We start from the raw sequence: 17,431 nt of genomic DNA, 5'->3' as shown, positions 1-17,431 counted from the left end.
GTTTGCTTCACATGTTTGCATTGTTACTTCAGATTATTACATCCTAGCTCAAACCTCTTGCAGGCAGCAGGCAGGATTCGGACCAACCAGACGACAGTTCAGAGCACACCACATGACCAGGTAGTCCAATTCTGTTGTTGATATTGACCTGGAAGTCTTTGGGTAAGAGCCAGAATTCAACAAAGTTTCCGCTACCAAGCATAATTTATATTTGAAAACTATAGAGGGGTCTGCCTTAAAATTACTTTCAATAAATGACTCCCCCCACTTTTTCTTGTTAAATTGTTGCACACTTCTTTGTACTTCAAATGAAAATATCTCATGTGAATTCAAAAATAGAAACTTAATGCAACAATACTTTTAATATTTTTTTAACATATTTAAGATCTGTAACTATTTTATAATGCAAAACAAAAAAAAAAAAGATAAATTGTAAAAGAAAAAAAATTAATTTATAGACTTTGTGTAACACCAGTATTTTTTCCCTTACTGGTACTTATGATTTCAGTTATGTTACAAAAGTTATATTTGGTCTGAAACTTTCTTCTCTATTGGAAGAAATCTTAAATAAATTATTACGTAATACATATGCAGTTATGTTCATTATGATTTTTGAATGAAAAATCATTATAGCAAAATTTACAATCAATGCAATTAATAAATTTATATATTTTTTATTTTCAAATAAGTTTACAAGTCTTTTTGAAACAAAAAGTTTAATCTTCTGTTATGTGATTTTGTTGACATCCTCTGAAGGAACAAACTTCATGTAATCCTCCTCCTCTACATCAGCTTGTTGCCTGTCAAGCTCAATACACTCCAGCTGTCTACTTAGGGATGAGTCTCTACTTTGTTCACCATCTTCACCATCAGCATCAAAGTATTTTTCCTCTGCATCATAACTCACAATGTCTAATGCATCATAATCAGCATTGCTGTCCACTTTGCTGTTCAATAAAATAAAAATATCCATGCTGAAATCATTTCAATGCTTTAATAACAAAATGAGAAAGTTCATATTCAAATTCTAAGGAAGTTTACTCTTTCTCTGTGGCCAACAGTTCATTTAGTGAACCATCTCACTTTCCTAAACTGATTTGGAGCAAGGTGAATTGAAATTTCCTAGACAGAGAAATAATTCTTGCCTTCTCTAAAAGATCTGAGCTAGAGCCAGGTTAGTCATATGTTGAACAAAGTGGGGAAGGCTTTGGCTTGAGGATGTCAAAGTTAAAAAAAAAAAAAAAGTTTTCTATAAGGTGTAGACCTACTAAGAATGTAATGCCTTTTAATACAGTGTTTACTATTAGTAGGCCTAATAAAATCCAGTGTGCAGTCGAGCATTCCAGGCTCACATAGGTCTCACCTGTCACACGAGGAGACACAAAACAGCATTGCAAAGCCCTCAGCACCCTGGATGACAAAAGTGGTTATCATCGAACCATGATGGACTAACTATATATATATATACAATTAGTATGCCTATTAAAATCTAGTAATTTCAAAATGGTATTCTATATTGATTTGAAATAGGTCTGCCAAGCATCTATTACTATTGCTATGAACATTTAGTATCCTTTGAAGCTGTTAGTCTTGGAAATGAACTCTGCACTACGTCAAAGGTGCTGATGATGTGCTTCTATAAGAGTATAATGTGTAAATAACCCAAACACCATACCCTGTGTTTCTCACATGCGAAGGCCTTTTTTTTTTCAATGATGAAAAATGTTATTTTTGGATTGTAGTCATGAATCCATATTTGAGTGCTGATCAAGTAAAAATAACATTATTATCAATTTATTAAATAGGTGCCTGCAGCAAGATCAAACAAAACATTCTTTGGAAGATGACATTTCAATACATCTTCTTCAATGGGATTCTAGAGTTTACACATTTTTTTTATTTTTTTTTACATAAGAATGATCCAATTTCTGTTGACATCTTTTGCATGAACAAAAAAATGCCCACTACAAGATGCCTTTTCTGAAAGCGATAGATCTTATGAAAATCAAGCTCATTACATACATAGATGCTCTTCAGCCTGCCTCTCACACTTTAGTATTGACCTGGAAATTTCTTGTCAGTGGAAAGTTCACTAGTAAAAGTTTCAGAAACAATAACATAGCTCTTTGCACAAGCACAATGACACATTAGGTGAAGCACAACTTGTTCTAGAACTGTACATCATAGTACCCCCCCCCCCCCCTTTCCGGACTTGCAATATATGAGCCAGGTGATGTAAAGGTAATTTGTATACTAAAAAAAAAGTAATTACACTCTCTCAGACCTTGCAATCTGAGGCATGCGATGTAAAGGTAATTTGTTTACTACCTGTAATCAAAGTTTGAGTCATCACCAGATAGAAATCTTTCTTGCATGATTCTTAAAAACTCAGTTCTGAGATAGGCTTTCTCAACACTAGAAATCTCATCCACATTGTTACTAGTGTTGATATCTACAGACATGAATGAAATAAAATTTATAAGAAAATGAAAAGATTCAACATTACTAGGTAAAATATTGATACTCTTGTTGTTGTTGATATAGAGAGTTAATTCAAATGGTACAAAAATTCCTATTTATGAGCCCAAAATTTTTTTTTTTGTTTACTTCAGACCATTTTATGATATCCTGAAAAAAATCCAAAAACTGTTAGTTGCTGATTTTTTCAGGATATCATAAAGTGATCTGAAGTAAAAAAAAAAAAAGTACATACTCATAATATATATTTACAATGTATACTATTATAGATTTGTTTAGAGATTTTTGGCCCATAATTATTTAATTAATATGGCACAATTAATACTGTACTGACATAATAAAATTAACAAAATATAAAAATAAGCAGCGGAAATAGAATGTGGACAAAAATAAAGACAATTATGCTTGGGACTTGGAATTAGAAAGACGTATTAATTTGTAAAAGGCTTTTGGATTTAGTTTACTTCTCAAACATTGGACTTAGTTTGACAATGGACTCACATCCACATTTGACAGATTATCTGTTTTTGTTTGGATAATGTAAATAAAATAAATGAGAAATGGACGAGCTCTCATCCAAATCACAAGAAAGATGATGCTTACTATAAGCTATCCAGACAAGACCAACGTCTAATCTTTCGACTCAGGACCGGACACAACAGAATGCAACAACACATGTACCGGAAGCTTAAAATTGGAACCAGTGAAATCTGCCCATGTGGAGTATCACCAGAGAATGCCGACCACGTCCTCCAAAACTGCTCTCTTTACCAAGAGGCCCGTATAAGACACTGGCCCCAAAACACCCCAATAGAAAGAAAACTATATGGAGAGCTACCTGATTTGGAAACCACTGCGCATCTCATTTCATGTATTGGTCTAGTCGTCTGAACACTCCAACATAACAATGAGAATGAAGAAGAAGTTTGGATTAGATTGTTTATAGAAGTGTCCCTTGCTTAATGTCAGCTGACTATTCTGACTATTAATGTGTGTTTTAGTTGATAAGTATTTGATACATAATTTTGAGGCTATATTCTAATATTTTATAAGTAAACTAACTCAGTCAACTAGTATCAAGTCAAGCCTAACTAACTCTCATCAAGTCAAGCCTAACTAACTCTCAAGTCAAGCCTAACTCTCATCAAGTCAAGTCTTGTCAAAACAACTGCATACACTTAATACTCAACACACACCAACATTATAGAACTGTCTAGTGTTATAGAACTGTCTAGTGTTATAGAACTGTCTAGGAAATACAAACAAGTGATATAAGCATCAAATTAAGCTGAAATTGCAGATATTTAAGGGCCTTAGAAGAGTATATTGTTAAATGTGGAAGGAAGGCTGTGACAGAAAGTGAGAGGCTTTTCGACTAGGGAAATAGGTCAAAGCAATATTTCATATCATAAAAAATAAAGATAACCTGTAACTAGCTCAATGTACCTTGATGCCTGAAGCTCTTTTGCTTTGAATCACTTTTATTTTCTTCCTCTTCCTCACTTTCTTCTTCCTCCTCTTCCTCTTGTTCTTCCTGTACAAAAACAAAGTTCTAATAAAAACAAAAATATCTGATTTTTTTACGAGTTGGAACAATAAGAACTAATATTATGCTATTCAAACAGATCATGTTGAAACAGAATATGTTTAGTTCATACAACCCTGGCATGCTACCCTTCCTCATAGTGACGCCCGGGTGGAAACGATCGTAAGAGGAAACGATTAGGCTAAAGGGTAGCAAAACAAGACTCCCGTGGGGGTGCCTAAGGGGGTGTGAGAGCATCCTCATTGCACTGCACGGAGTTGTAAAAAAGCTCCCACAACCTTGTCACAATTCAGTGCTGTTCCTCAAGGGGCCGTTACATAAATGGCGTGTCTCGCACAGTTAGCCTGGTATAAAAAAAGGAAAATGGCGGGGGGTCTTTGTGTACTCCATCTCTTGCCACGAGTCTGACCCACTCGTCAGACAGAACAGTGTACACTGTTCTCATTCAGGCCGGTAAGATGGAGCTCTTGTTCACTTTTGCTGGCCTAGAGTTCCAAGAGCCGAAGGCTCAACTCTACCTGACAGTTAAAGAAGAAGAAGAAGTTCATACAAACTTCATGAAATCAAATGCAAATCTTGAATTAAAAAACAAAGAGAACAAAGTAGAACAGAGGCATAATAATAAAATTTAAACTGACAATTCTTATTGGATAATAATGTAAATGTAAGCAAATACTGGTAATCATTTCTCTGATGCTACCTAACATTTTAATTTCTGAAAAATCATGCCAATCTGTTGATCTATTATAAATATTTACCTCCATTTCTTTCAGCATTTCAAAATGTTGTTTGTTGGTCAGATTATCCATGTGTTTCAACAGAATAGTGGAAAATTTGAGATCACTTGGATCAATTTCCTGTTCCATTTTCTCTGTCACCTCTGACTCACTTTCATATTGACCAATCTTTATTTTTTAGACAAAAAAGAATTAGAAGCACTACATGAAATGTACTGGTATTTTAATTAAAAGCTAATTTTTAATATAAATGTAGGACCAGTGGTAGTTTGTAATGATAGGAAGTTTACAAGAAACCACTAAGTGACACTGAAAGGTACAAGTCAGTAACTGACAACTGTAGTTTTTCTAATCTAATTTATATTTATACAGAAAAGTTCCAAGTTGAGTTTGAATTTTTTTTTTTATTTGATTGATATTGGCTGAATTCTTATTATAAGCTAACTATTAGTACAGTAACTAATAAATGAAAATGTTATTGACATTTATCAATTAGAAGTTTCAGATTATTTTTTCTTTATTTCAAAATATTTTAAGAAGAATTTTTACTAAGAACTAGATTGCACAATATTAATTAAAAAAAAATTAATACATTGAAATGAAAATCTCAAAGTTGATCATAAAAAATATAATCATCTTTATCTCATCCACAAAATTAAAGTAAAAAAAGAAAAAATGGACCACAACATGTGAGCAACTAAATCTTAACAAGGATGGTCAAAAGGCTTGGACTCTTCTGCACCCACTAGCAGGAAAGAAACTAATAACAAACCCCCAACATAACAAGGCACTGAAGACCTAATAACAAGAAACTGTCAAAAGTCTGAACTCTTCAATAAATACTTTGCTAGCATCAACAAGTCACAACCAAGAAAACAACTGGACCAGGCTTTAGCAATATTTTAAACAAAACAAAAAAAAGCTCCTACTGTCAACTGTCAGATTTTTGACACCCTCTCCACTCTATATGAGCTCAATACTGTCCTAAAATATCTAAAGTCAAGAAAATTTCCTTGACCCAATAAAAGAAAAAAAAATTACTCTGTAACTAGGATCAGAGGCCCAAAGCTGCATACTTGTCTTTATCAATCTTACATGAAGAACTGGAGACATACCACAGAAATGGAGAACAGTCAACATCATACCCATTTTAAATCACCATGTGACCCAAAAAAGTTATAGGCCAATATCTAAATGGCAGAAAAAATCGACTTTATTGGTGGCTTGAAAATACATGCTCACTCCACAAGGCACAAGCTGGTTTTAGGAAAGAAAGCAGAACAGAAGGCAACCTCTTTCATTTTATCCAGGATACAGTAGAAGGGTTCCACGAAAGCAAGCAAACTACATCAGTATTTATAGACTTGCAACAAGCCTTTGATAGATATCTATTTTTGAAGATGAGAAAATGGGCATCCATTGAAAAATGTAAAGCTGGATCAGGGTATCCCTAAAAAAATAGAACCATCTCTAATTAAAACAAAATTTGGAAGAAGGCCTATCACGAGGTTCAGCCCTTAGCTGCACTCTCTTTCTAATCTTCATTAATGACCTCCCGGACCTCTTTTCTGTCAATAAGGGCACTATATGCAGATGACCTCTTAATTTGGACTACAGAGAAATATCCAGTGCTGACTAGATCCAAATTAAATAGAGCCCTCAAACTATCTCCACGTATTCAAAATTATGGAAAATGGAAATGAACAAAGAAAACTTGCTTTATTCAATTTTTAGTCACAGCAACAAAACAGCAAAAAGAAACTACATTTTTAAAGTAGACTCACAGCGATAAATAAAGAAGAAAATCCAACATATCTAGGTGTAAAATTAGACAAAAGACTGCCTTTATAAGATTTTATGGCACATTTAAAAGAAAAGGCATCACAAAGATTAAACATAGTAAAACACCTAGTAGAAACATCCTGGGGAGCCAAAAAGAAAACCTTAAGACAGCTATACACTGGATATGTCAGATCTGTCATGGATAACTGCAAATAGCTGGCAGCAAAATCTATCAATCATCATTTGACACAATCCAATACCAAGCCTTGCATCTACTCAGTGGAGGTATGAGAACTACTCCCACAGCAGCCTGTGAAATAGACTCCAATATTGAACCTATTAAGTTAAGATGCAACAGAGCAGCATTAGAAGCTATTGAGAGTTACAGAAGGTTGGAGGATGACCATCCTAATAAGCTACTGACACAGGGAAATAGGAAAAACAAGCAAAAAAAGCAAAGAACTCTGATCCAACTTACTGATGAACTAGCCTTAAAACACCACCTACCCAACAACAGAGAAAAAATTATCAGATTTTCAAACATAACTCCCTAACTACAAACAACCAACCATTAAAACACATTTATTAAATAATATCCTAATAAAAGAATCAAATCCACTGGAGCTCTAAGTAGACATGCTTGAAACAATGGAAAGCTGTCCAAAAACAGCTATTCATATATATATATATATATATATATATATATATACACTGATGGATCAGCCTTTAAAGTCACCATCAATGCACTTAACAGCAGCACCTGATCCAGCCCAAGAGAGTTGACAACACTAATCGTCATAATTCATCAGATGATGTCAAAATTAAATATCAATTTTCACATTACAGTGGAACCATGGACACGGTGACATCATGGGAAATGAAAAGGCTGATAAACTATCAAAGGTTGGGTCATCTTTGGAACAACTAGATAGACCTGTTAACTACCTCACCCTAAGGTCAATGTTAGTCAACAATCACAAAGAGGAGTGGCTCAACCAATGGACATCAGGAAACAGGCAAAGCTATGTATAAAGAAATGACAATACCAAACAAACTGGACAGTATTAACTTAATCCTCCCCCACAAAGAGCACCTATCCCTTAGTCTGTTGGACTACACTAATTAAACTAAAAACAGGACACACACTCTGTTAAATACTATCTTAACAAAATAAATTCCACACACCTAACCCTTTGTAGACACTGTTCCCACCCTTATAAAACTGTAAACCATATCCTCTTTGAATACCCCTTCCTAATCCACCTTAGGCAGACTCTACTACCATTAGAGCCAAAAATAACTAACACTCTGTACGGCAGTGCTGAACAACTGAAGAGAACAGCACACATTTTCTCCTTGGCACTGTCTGCAAAAGAGCTCACAGCTCAGCAGCAAAAAAGCTGGCTAGAAGAAGATCTCTTCAGCCCCATCCATTTGCCTCTTGAATTTCACTCCCAAATAGATTTACACAATCTACACTATAAATCTTATAAAAGGATTCACTACCAAAGCCACATGTCTTTGTGACCACTATAGTTAAAAGATGTTTAATTACCATTTGAGCATAAAGTAGTGGATCTCTCCATTTCATTTCATCTTCTGAAAAATATTCTCCTTCATCCATGAGAAATTTCAGAGCTTGATATCTTCTGTTTTTAACAACACTTTTACTTGTATCTGCACATCTTCTGTTTATTTCATCAATATAAAAATCTATCCTGTAATCCCCTCTAAACTGTTTAAAGCATTCAACATCATTCAAGGTGAGAAATTGTGAAAATCTTTCTAGAAATAAGGCTGGATTTTTTTTTAGAATTTCACTGGCGATTGCAGACTTTTCTTCACAGGTTAAATCTGGTTCTCCACGTTGCTGATGTTTGAAATGTGCATCAGTTTTTGATAATCTGTTGATCATATCAATTGCTAGACTTTCTAGATTTATGGCTGCTTCCATTATGTCTTCTTGAGACTCCATTGAAAGTGATTACTGATTGTGAAATATTTTTTTTTTTAAAGTTAATAATATTTTTAAGACTTTATCATAAAACTACAGTGTAATTGTAGTAATCTTTATTATAAAACATACAGTGTAATTGTAGTTATTGAGTGAAAGTATGCCTTTTACTAGATCTTTCACCTATTTTTCAACACTTTACTTTAAAAACAAAACTTGAATGATTTATAAATATCAGTAACTCAATGTTAATGTGGACTATTGTGTGTATTACTACTATTGAATCTATTTCTACTTTTTTTTCTAGTACTAGGTACTCAGATTGTAACTGCAAGTACTAAACTTTGTCTAAGTTATATTTAACAGCTGTGAGTTATTGAATAATCACTACTATTATACTTCTAGATCTAGTTACTACTAGGCTTAACTAGACTAGATGATAAATAGATCTAGATTACTGAGTACTAAGTCTTACTTTACTAGGTAGTCTGCACTAGAACTAGATCTACTACTACTAGTCTACTTGTAACTTTAGACACTTTAGTTAGTAAGTTAGTATTTACTATTATTTAGGCCTACTCTAGATGATACTACACTAGATCTAGAACTGCACTAAGTGACCAAGTCACTAAGTTCACTAAGACTAAGTCAAGTGACAAGTCTAAGTAGAAGTTTCTTAAACTTAAATACTAAACATTTCTAAAGTGAACTAAACTTACTAAAGTTAATACACTCTCACTCTGTAACACTGTGACTGTCTGAATACACTTATTTTTATATTATACATAGATTATATATTTGTAGATCTAGAATACTTGTCGATAGTGACAATAGTATAGTATAGTCTGACTAGTCATAGTCAATACTCAGAATACTGTCAATAGTAATAAAGTAACTTAGGACTTAGTACTACTAGTAATATAAATATATTAATACTGAGTATTATAATTATTACTATTATTAATACAATAATAAGTAATAATTAATATTAATAATAATATAGTATTAATAGTATTATTAATAGTTAATAATAGTGAATGAAAATTTAAATTATGATTGGATGGTGAATCATGGTGCCAAAAAGTCAAACACATCCACTTTCCAGGTGGTAAGTGTAAGACCGAGTCTAACTTAAGAGAGAAACGATATAGAATATAGAATCTACATTAGATATTCATATTTCAGCCAAATGTTAAGTTAAATAATATAGAAATAGATTCTAATTGAGTATTTCTATGTTAGCCACACTCTAAAATTTGAGTGTAAACAAAACCTAATGCTGGATAACTCTAAAATACCAGAAAGGAGTTGTCTTGCTTAGATTAGATTCTTTAAATTTGAAGTTATTAAAGTAACATACAAAAATTATAGAGATCTAAAAAAAATCTAGAGATATGACCATGGCTTCAAGTTCACCAGAGGAAGACGACACTGACACTAATTCTAGTAAAAGTTCTAAAGTAAAATTTAAATCTAGATCTAGATATAGATCTGGACGTTTTTTTTAAACACTCAATAAAAATTCTAGATAGTTTAGAAATCTAGATTTGTCTAGAGTAGAGTGACACTCACACTGACACTAGTGTCAGGTGTGACTGTGACTAGTGAGTGACTAGACTAGTCACTAGTGTCTGTCAGTCTGTCTGAGTACTGACACTAGTGACAGTGACACAGTCTGCTAGTGACAGTAGTCACCTAGTCACAGTGTAGACTGTAGTGCTAGCCGCTTGAGTTAGACAGTTATTATTGACTCTGAGTCTGAGTTAGACTTTAACTTTAGTTAGTTTAACTAGTTTAATTTTAGACTAGACTACTTTTAGATTTTTGTTACACTTTATTTACAGTTTAAGTTTAGAGTTTTAGTTTAGTTAGAGTCAGTATCAGTAGTCAGTAGTGAGTCAGTAAGTACAGAGTAAGACTAAAAGTTCAGACAGTCACAGTAGAGTCAGAGTAATAGAATCTTATCTATATATATATGATTAACAGAGATATAGATCTAGATTAAATAGATAACTGAGATAGATCTAGAATCTAGATTTAGAAGATTCTGATGATTACTAAAACTAGATCTACCCCTCTGAACAATGCTACGCAACTTAACACAAGTGGCAGCATCCTGTCTATCCTCACAGTGTCTAGCTAAAATTAGATCTAGGTTCCTTTCGCTGGTAGCGATGTCGGTAGTTTGTCTCTATAGTTTTAACATAAATTATCAGTGCAGAACACCATACTTTTTTTTTGCTAAACAAGAGGAGAAAGAGAGGCATGCACTGCTGGTCACGCCAGTTCATCAGCGTACTGATAGACAGCTTCCAACTGGCCAGGGTCCCAACCGTCGAATGATTACCAATATCTATCTAGACTAGATCTAATCTATACTATAATTAACCTTCAAATTTGTGTTTCAAAAGCATTTTTACATAAATTCGTTCCTTATATCTGCAAATTTAGAAGTCCTGACTTACATTCTTTCATTAGACAAGACCGAAATGTTACACATCTCTCAATTCCTAGTTCTAAAACTCTAATTTAACTCTAAGATGATACAACTTCTCTTCGCAAAGATAGTTTTATACTTTAACACATAAACATACTATTTATTGTCCATTCATTTCATATTTTAATCAAATTAACATTCAAATTTGTTTTCCTAAAGCATTTTTCATACATTCGTTCGCTATAGCTGCTAAGTCATATTGACATAAATTTTCATAATTTCATTCATGATTCTGTACATCTAAAATCTAACAAAAAAGGTCACGTGCAGAAAGAACTCTTTGCAAGCCAATATTTAACTCTAGATTTGTCTAGATCTAGGCTATCTCTAACTCAAGGTCTAATTCAGAGATGATAGATCTACTTTATACTTTAACACATGAACATACAAAATTAAGTCTATTCATTTCATATTTTAATCAAATATATGTAGGCCTACAAACAAATGTTTTTATTTGAAAAAATGGATTTAGGTCGATTAGCTATTTTGATAACTCCATTCATACTATTTTTACATTCACACATTCGCTATACTTATAACATTATTTCGTTTAATTGTTTACAAAACACGCTCAGTGACTATATGACAGTGATATGCAAATTAAGACCCGCGACCCGCGGGTAATGTATGTCTAGTTTATAAAAATTCTAATATTATTAGTAATATCTAAATATGATTATGATTCTCTAGATAGTAGATCTCTAGACTAGAGTCTAGATTCTAGTTCATTTTAAACTTTGCTATTAATGTTTTATTGTTATGAAATACAGAGAAATTCTTGTTTTGTTTAAAGTGATTCTAAAATATCGTCAACACTATTCCATTTTTTTATAACTTTGTTTATTGTTAGCAAAACAAATACTTTCCTTTTAACATGTATGGGGTTATTCAGCAATGTATTCAAATGATAAAAAAAACACATTAAGATTTAATCCTGAAACATTTGGTATACTTATCATTTGCACTTTGAAAGACTTGCACCTGCCCTCTAGGTTTGTTATAAATATGTGGATTCTCATCTTCTTTTTCTTCTTCTACCATCACATTCCATGACATGTGATTATCTAGTCAAAAATACTTGTTTTTACTTGCTCACATTTTGTTTTAAAAATTTTCTTTCAGATTGTAGATAAGATTAAATCCACACCTTGTCTAAAGAAGTCTTTAACTTATGGAATCACAGGGGGATTGGCTGTGGGATTAACTCACTTTTTGTTCAAAAGTAAGTCTTGAGATCACAACCATCTTCTATGTTTTTGATGTTACAGATCATTTCAATGATATCATTTGAAACATGCTTGCGTTATTGCCAGTCATTATAAATGCATTACAACCGCAAGACCCTTTTATTTACCTGGTAAAAATAAATTATCTCTATTAAAAAATGTTACGTATCATCAATAGTGCTAGATGTTACGATCAAACTTGATGCCAAGATGTCACGTTGAAGCACAATTAATGATCGTAATTGCCGAAGATTCAGAAATCGTCAATTGATAAGATGATCATCTAGAAGTTTCTAGTTGATAAGAGGATCATCTAGAAGTTGCCAGTTGATAAGAGGATCATCTGGAAGTTACTGGTTGATAAGAGGATCATCTAGAAGTTACTGGTTGACAAGACGATCTAAGTATATTATTATATATTCAATGAAGAAACTTCTCTTCGTCTAAAACAATTACTTTAATTCAAAACTTGGAAAAGCTATTCACAAATAATTACAATGGTTAAATGTACTTGAATAGAATAACTGATCTACACAATAATATAATTGAGTTTTAACACTAGACTCTCATACATGTTAACTCTAACACGTTCCACACAAGACTGCCTCAATCTAGAACCTTCCCCGGGCTCTAGAGCGTAATCACATGACTAACATTTCTATACTGCAAGGCCAACCAATAAATGCAGCTCAAAATACAATAATTAATATTTCTAGCCAAACACATTCACTCCAAAACATACGTTTGTTGCGTGATGGAAATTCCCGAGCTAACAAGTTCTGGCTGGTAACCTTGGGCGGCTAAATATAGATACAGTGTACGTGACAAAAAACAACAAAAACCAATCTATTGACCACCCCATTCTAAATGAATTCACCTTGACCTACTTCTTATTTCCTATCCTATTATCATAGGATTGACATCTCTGGAGGTGGTAATATTTAAACCACCAGAGTGCCTTTTGAATCATGTGTTGAAAATCTATGGTGGAGTTCTTGCTCTGTTGCATAAAAGAAAACAAAAAAAACAACAACCTGCTAACTGCAGTAATTCGTTTTTTTTTAAATTGATCACAGCCACTAGAATGGACTAACTGTGTCATAAAGGGCACTAGAAATATAAATATAGTGGAGCAAGTTGAGAAGATGTTTAAGTCTTCCATACAATTCCAAAGACTATGAAAAGTGCCTCAGACTCTCTAGAGATCTCTCTAAGCTAAACATAAGAATCAACAGGGATACTGTTACTTGCGCATCGTAGTGTGCAAGTAGAGTGATGCCAATGAGTACTAAAAGAGAGGAGATCCAAAATGGAGGAATATAAACAAAATAGTGTTTACAGTGATAATTATTAAATTTAAATTAAATTATTTATAAAACTGATTTTGTTCTTTAATGGCTAAATTAAGATTAAAGTATTTATAAAACTGATTTTGTTCTTTAATGGCTAAATTAAGATTAAAGTATTTATAAAACTGATTTTGTTCTTTAATGGCTAAATTAAGATTAAAGTATTTATAAAACTGATTTTGTTCTTTAATGGCTAAATTAAGATTAAAGTATTTATAAAACTGATTTTGTTCTTTAATGGCTAAATTAAGATTAAAGTATTTATAAAACTCACCTTCTCTCAGTTACATTTCTGATCCCTAAAGGCAGCACAGAAACCTTCTCTCAGTTACATTTCTGATCCCTAAAGGCAGCACAGAAACCTTCTCTCAGTTACATTTCTGGTCCCTAAAGGCAGCACAGAAACCTTCTCTCAGTTACATTTCTGATCCCTAAAGGCAGCACAGAAACCTTCTCTCAGTTATCTCCCCTCTTTCCCCCACCCCCTCCCCAGTCCACAAAAGAGATTGGACTGCACTGAGCATGCAAGAAAGAAGCTCTAGAGAAAAACAATTTATAACAAAAAATTGATTTCTTATCAATTTAAAATTTGTTTGTTGATTTTAATTATTTCATTCTAATATAAATTCACAATTCTTTAAGTCTTTATCACAACACTCTTTTCTTCATTCCAACTACACTCTTTTCTTTATCACAACTACACTCTTTACTATAAAAAAAATTGTTGACTTTGTGTGTATTTGGTCATACTACAGTAATGTGTCAGGAATCAATACTACTGTTAATAGTTGGAATCAAATGATAATAACCTTAGTTTTAGCTCATATAGAACTTGTTTTTCAAGGTGTTTATGAAAAAAAAAATTCAAGCAAGATTAAATATTGTAATTTGTGACTTATTAAAATTTTATTAAGTGTATATTTTTTAACAGCCTAGTCTTTGTCCCATAATCTTAATAAAACATTATTTTATTCAAGGCAATGTCTCAAAAGCAAGCAACTATGGTGTTGCAGGTTACTTTGTGTTTTTATTTGGCACTTGGTAAGCATATCTTTTGTTGTTGTATAATGTAGGTTTTTTAGTAACATTCTTTCTAACATTTCACCAGCACTAAATAAACTTTAAGCAACCATTCATGGTGCTATAATAGGATTAGAAACACCTTTAATATGCTAACCTCATATTAATATTGATGTGTGCATATCAGTAGTTCCCAAACTTTTTGTCACTTAGACCGCTTGCCATGTTTTCCAGAGACCACATGTTTAGCTGGTTATCACCTCACCTTCACCAATCCCTTGGTGTGTTGGACCATTGGAGCACCGTACAAGATCTGTTGACAGTCATTTCTCCATTCCTGTCTTTTGCCTTGGATAGAATCTCTTTCAATGGCAGGCCTGTCCATTCTTTTATGCTGTCTTCCCATTGAATTCTCTTTCTGCTTCTTCTTCTTTTTCCTGGTACTGATCCCTGAAGGAAGGTATTTGTGAGCCCCGAAGACCTTGTAATATGGATATAGAGTTTTTGTGTTTGTTTTTTTTTACAGTAGTTAGCAGGTCATTGTGGGGTCCAGTTGTTTGATTATGCATTTTTGAAAATTCATTAGCTTCAGATGTGTTTTTTTCCTAAGTTGTATATATTAATTAATGAAATTCAAATTAAAACAAAGAAAAGTAAAATTTAATGTCACTCACAATTCACTCACAAAAAAAACAACACCCCACAAGTTAGAGGGCTGCTTTGATAATATAATTTGAAAATTGAAATCCAATTTATTTAGGTTTAATATTAAAACATTTTGGCTAGTGATGCCCAGTTTTTTTTAGAAGTTAGGCAACCTTGCTGTGTCCACTACATATGAAGATGAAAAAAAAGAGAAATTTTATGGTGATATTTTAATGATATCACATGCAGGTTTAAATAAAACAGTTTTTAAAAGTGGCAAAATCAAATTGTCCCCTTTAGCTTGAAGTTTTCTTGACTTTGTTTTAAGTATAAATAGTGTAAGACATCTTCTCTTTGTTATGTTGAACTGAATATTTTCTCCACTCTGGGTCTATACTGAACTTTGACTGCTCAGAAGTATTTGAAATCTTTATCCGCATTACAAGTGTGCTATTATTTCAAAAGATCCCCAAGTTAAATGGTTTCATGGTGTCATTACTTAAAACTTTGTTGCATAAAAGGCACATAAGCAATGAGGGAAAGAATGAAGCCAAATTTAGAATAATTAACACTGTACTGTCAAATTTCTTTTTTTTAATTTCACCATGTTTCATGTAGAAAAAAATAAGCAAGATGATAACATTTAGAGTTTAAAAACTTTTAAAAGGATTGATTATGGTACCGGTACAAAATGTGTAATTAATTCCATTTATGGGAAATAAAATTCTAAATTTAGACCTTCTTAAATGAGATTTACTACTGTAGACCCCATTTACATCTTATAAATCATTATTTTTATAGACGCCTGGAAGTTGCCGGGGGGGGGGGGGGTCCATATAGACTGATGACTATGAATGCATGCTTATTTTAGATATACATCAATTAATATTGATTTTTCCAGGAGTGTATGTAGATACAATTTGGCTGTCCAGAGATTTCAAGCAGTTCAGTGGCAGAAAGCAAATCAAAAAGGGACGTCCAACATAGAATTAGTAGACCCTAAGAATGTCTGACAAGGAGGGCGATTTGTTGTGACTGAATGACTGCTTAAAATGTGGATTATCTTTTCTGATTGAGATCTTTGAAAGTCTGTGCTATAGGCCACAATGTATTTTTGTATTATGCTTACTTGGTTTGGAAGTGGAGAGGTATGTCAGGGAAAAATGACTGGTTAATGTTCTTGATTAAATTGTGATAAAAAAACTTAAGGCTTATTGTTGACTATAAATAAACACAATCATTTATATTTTCATACAAGATTGTTTATTGTGACTGAAAACATGACATACAAAATTTAAAAAGAAAGATTAGTACATATGAATAATTTAAATAATTTTAATGTCATCTGTTTTTTCATCTGTGGAACTTTGATTCACTTCTGATCTGGGCTGCTTCTACAAACAAACAAAAAAAACATACATCCGTTGAGATTAATGCCAGTTAATAAGTTATTACTATATTTGTCCAGTATAAAGGATTATTACTGATTATTCTTGGATTGTGTATCACATTTCCTATGTGGTGTTATTATTGTATATATTAAACATATTATTTGTGTCAGCCACATAATGAGTTATTTCCTCATTGACAAGAGAGGTATGAACCTGCAAGTATTCATCCTGCCTACACTATATAACATTATAATATGAACCCAATGTCACCCAGTAACCATCTCAAATAACCTGGTGACATTTATTGGTGTCAGAAATGGGATTTCACATTTGATTGGTGTCAAACTTGGCTTAATTTTTGATGATCTCACAGTCTACTTTGTAGAAATAGGACTTCACCGCTGGTGACATTTACTTGTGACAGAAGTGTGTAAATTTTTTAGATAGAAGTAACAATCTACATTTTGAGTCCAATAAATCAAAAGTTATATGCTTTAAAGTGACATTTTGATAGTCAATAAATAGCACCTACTTTGAAGTGATGAAAATTTTTTTTGTTTTTATAAGTACCAATTTTTGTCTTATAAAAAAAGTGCATGCATTTTCCTTTAAATTGATACCAAATATATCATTTTCAAATAATAAAAGACTGACAAAAGTTTAACTGAAGCATTTTTTGCACTTAATAAGGGCGAAAACATTAATTTCCTCCAACTGTGGAAAATAATTCCACAGTCAAGAGTTAAGTCAAGCTAATTATTTTACAAGGGCATATTAACTGGAACTTTAACATAAGATGGAGGGCA

The 17,431-nt window shown here is 32.7% G+C and overlaps 3 protein-coding genes across 5 annotated transcripts in view; 1 reads left to right on the top strand and 2 right to left on the bottom strand.

Moving 5' to 3' along the window:
* Nucleotides 1-658: 658 nt before the first annotated feature.
* On the bottom strand, nucleotides 659-9,785 carry LOC106059721 (coiled-coil domain-containing protein 97-like). 2 transcript variants are annotated; one of them, XM_013217410.2, is made up of 6 exons: nucleotides 9,663-9,785; nucleotides 8,099-8,530; nucleotides 4,783-4,929; nucleotides 3,925-4,012; nucleotides 2,329-2,452; nucleotides 659-947 (listed from the first exon to the last, which is right to left on the bottom strand). In XM_013217410.2, exons 2-6 carry the CDS (start codon nucleotides 8,516-8,518, stop codon nucleotides 728-730), a joined length of 999 nt encoding a protein of 332 aa, XP_013072864.1. In that variant the 5' UTR covers nucleotides 8,519-8,530; nucleotides 9,663-9,785; the 3' UTR covers nucleotides 659-727. The 2 variants fall into 2 exon arrangements, with proteins under 2 accessions (XP_013072864.1, XP_013072863.1); XM_013217409.2 differs by lacking the exon at nucleotides 9,663-9,785 and adding an exon at nucleotides 9,217-9,371.
* A 26-nt stretch (nucleotides 9,786-9,811) lies between these two features.
* LOC106059722 (cytochrome c oxidase assembly protein COX20, mitochondrial-like) lies at nucleotides 9,812-17,289 on the top strand. Its single transcript, XM_013217411.2, has 4 exons — nucleotides 9,812-9,957; nucleotides 12,117-12,216; nucleotides 14,547-14,610; nucleotides 16,136-17,289. The coding sequence occupies exons 1-4, from the start codon at nucleotides 9,892-9,894 to the stop codon at nucleotides 16,245-16,247; spliced, it is 342 nt and encodes a 113-aa protein (XP_013072865.2). The 5' UTR covers nucleotides 9,812-9,891; the 3' UTR covers nucleotides 16,248-17,289.
* LOC106059720 (leucine-rich PPR motif-containing protein, mitochondrial-like) overlaps nucleotides 16,475-17,431 on the bottom strand; it is a 57,188-nt gene continuing 56,231 nt past the window's right edge. For both annotated transcript variants that reach the window (XM_056024654.1, XM_056024656.1), the window contains exon 29: nucleotides 16,475-16,628. In XM_056024654.1, the coding sequence (XP_055880629.1) occupies nucleotides 16,560-16,628 (69 nt within the window). In that variant the 3' untranslated portion in view covers nucleotides 16,475-16,559. The remainder of the gene's footprint in view (nucleotides 16,629-17,431) is intronic.

This window comes from Biomphalaria glabrata, chromosome 3 (assembly GCF_947242115.1).
Source record: "Biomphalaria glabrata chromosome 3, xgBioGlab47.1, whole genome shotgun sequence".
In the NCBI taxonomy this organism is placed as follows: Eukaryota; Metazoa; Mollusca; class Gastropoda; family Planorbidae; genus Biomphalaria; species Biomphalaria glabrata.
The sequence above is the reverse complement of the archived record's forward strand: the minus strand, read 5'-3'. Positions and strand labels throughout refer to the sequence as shown.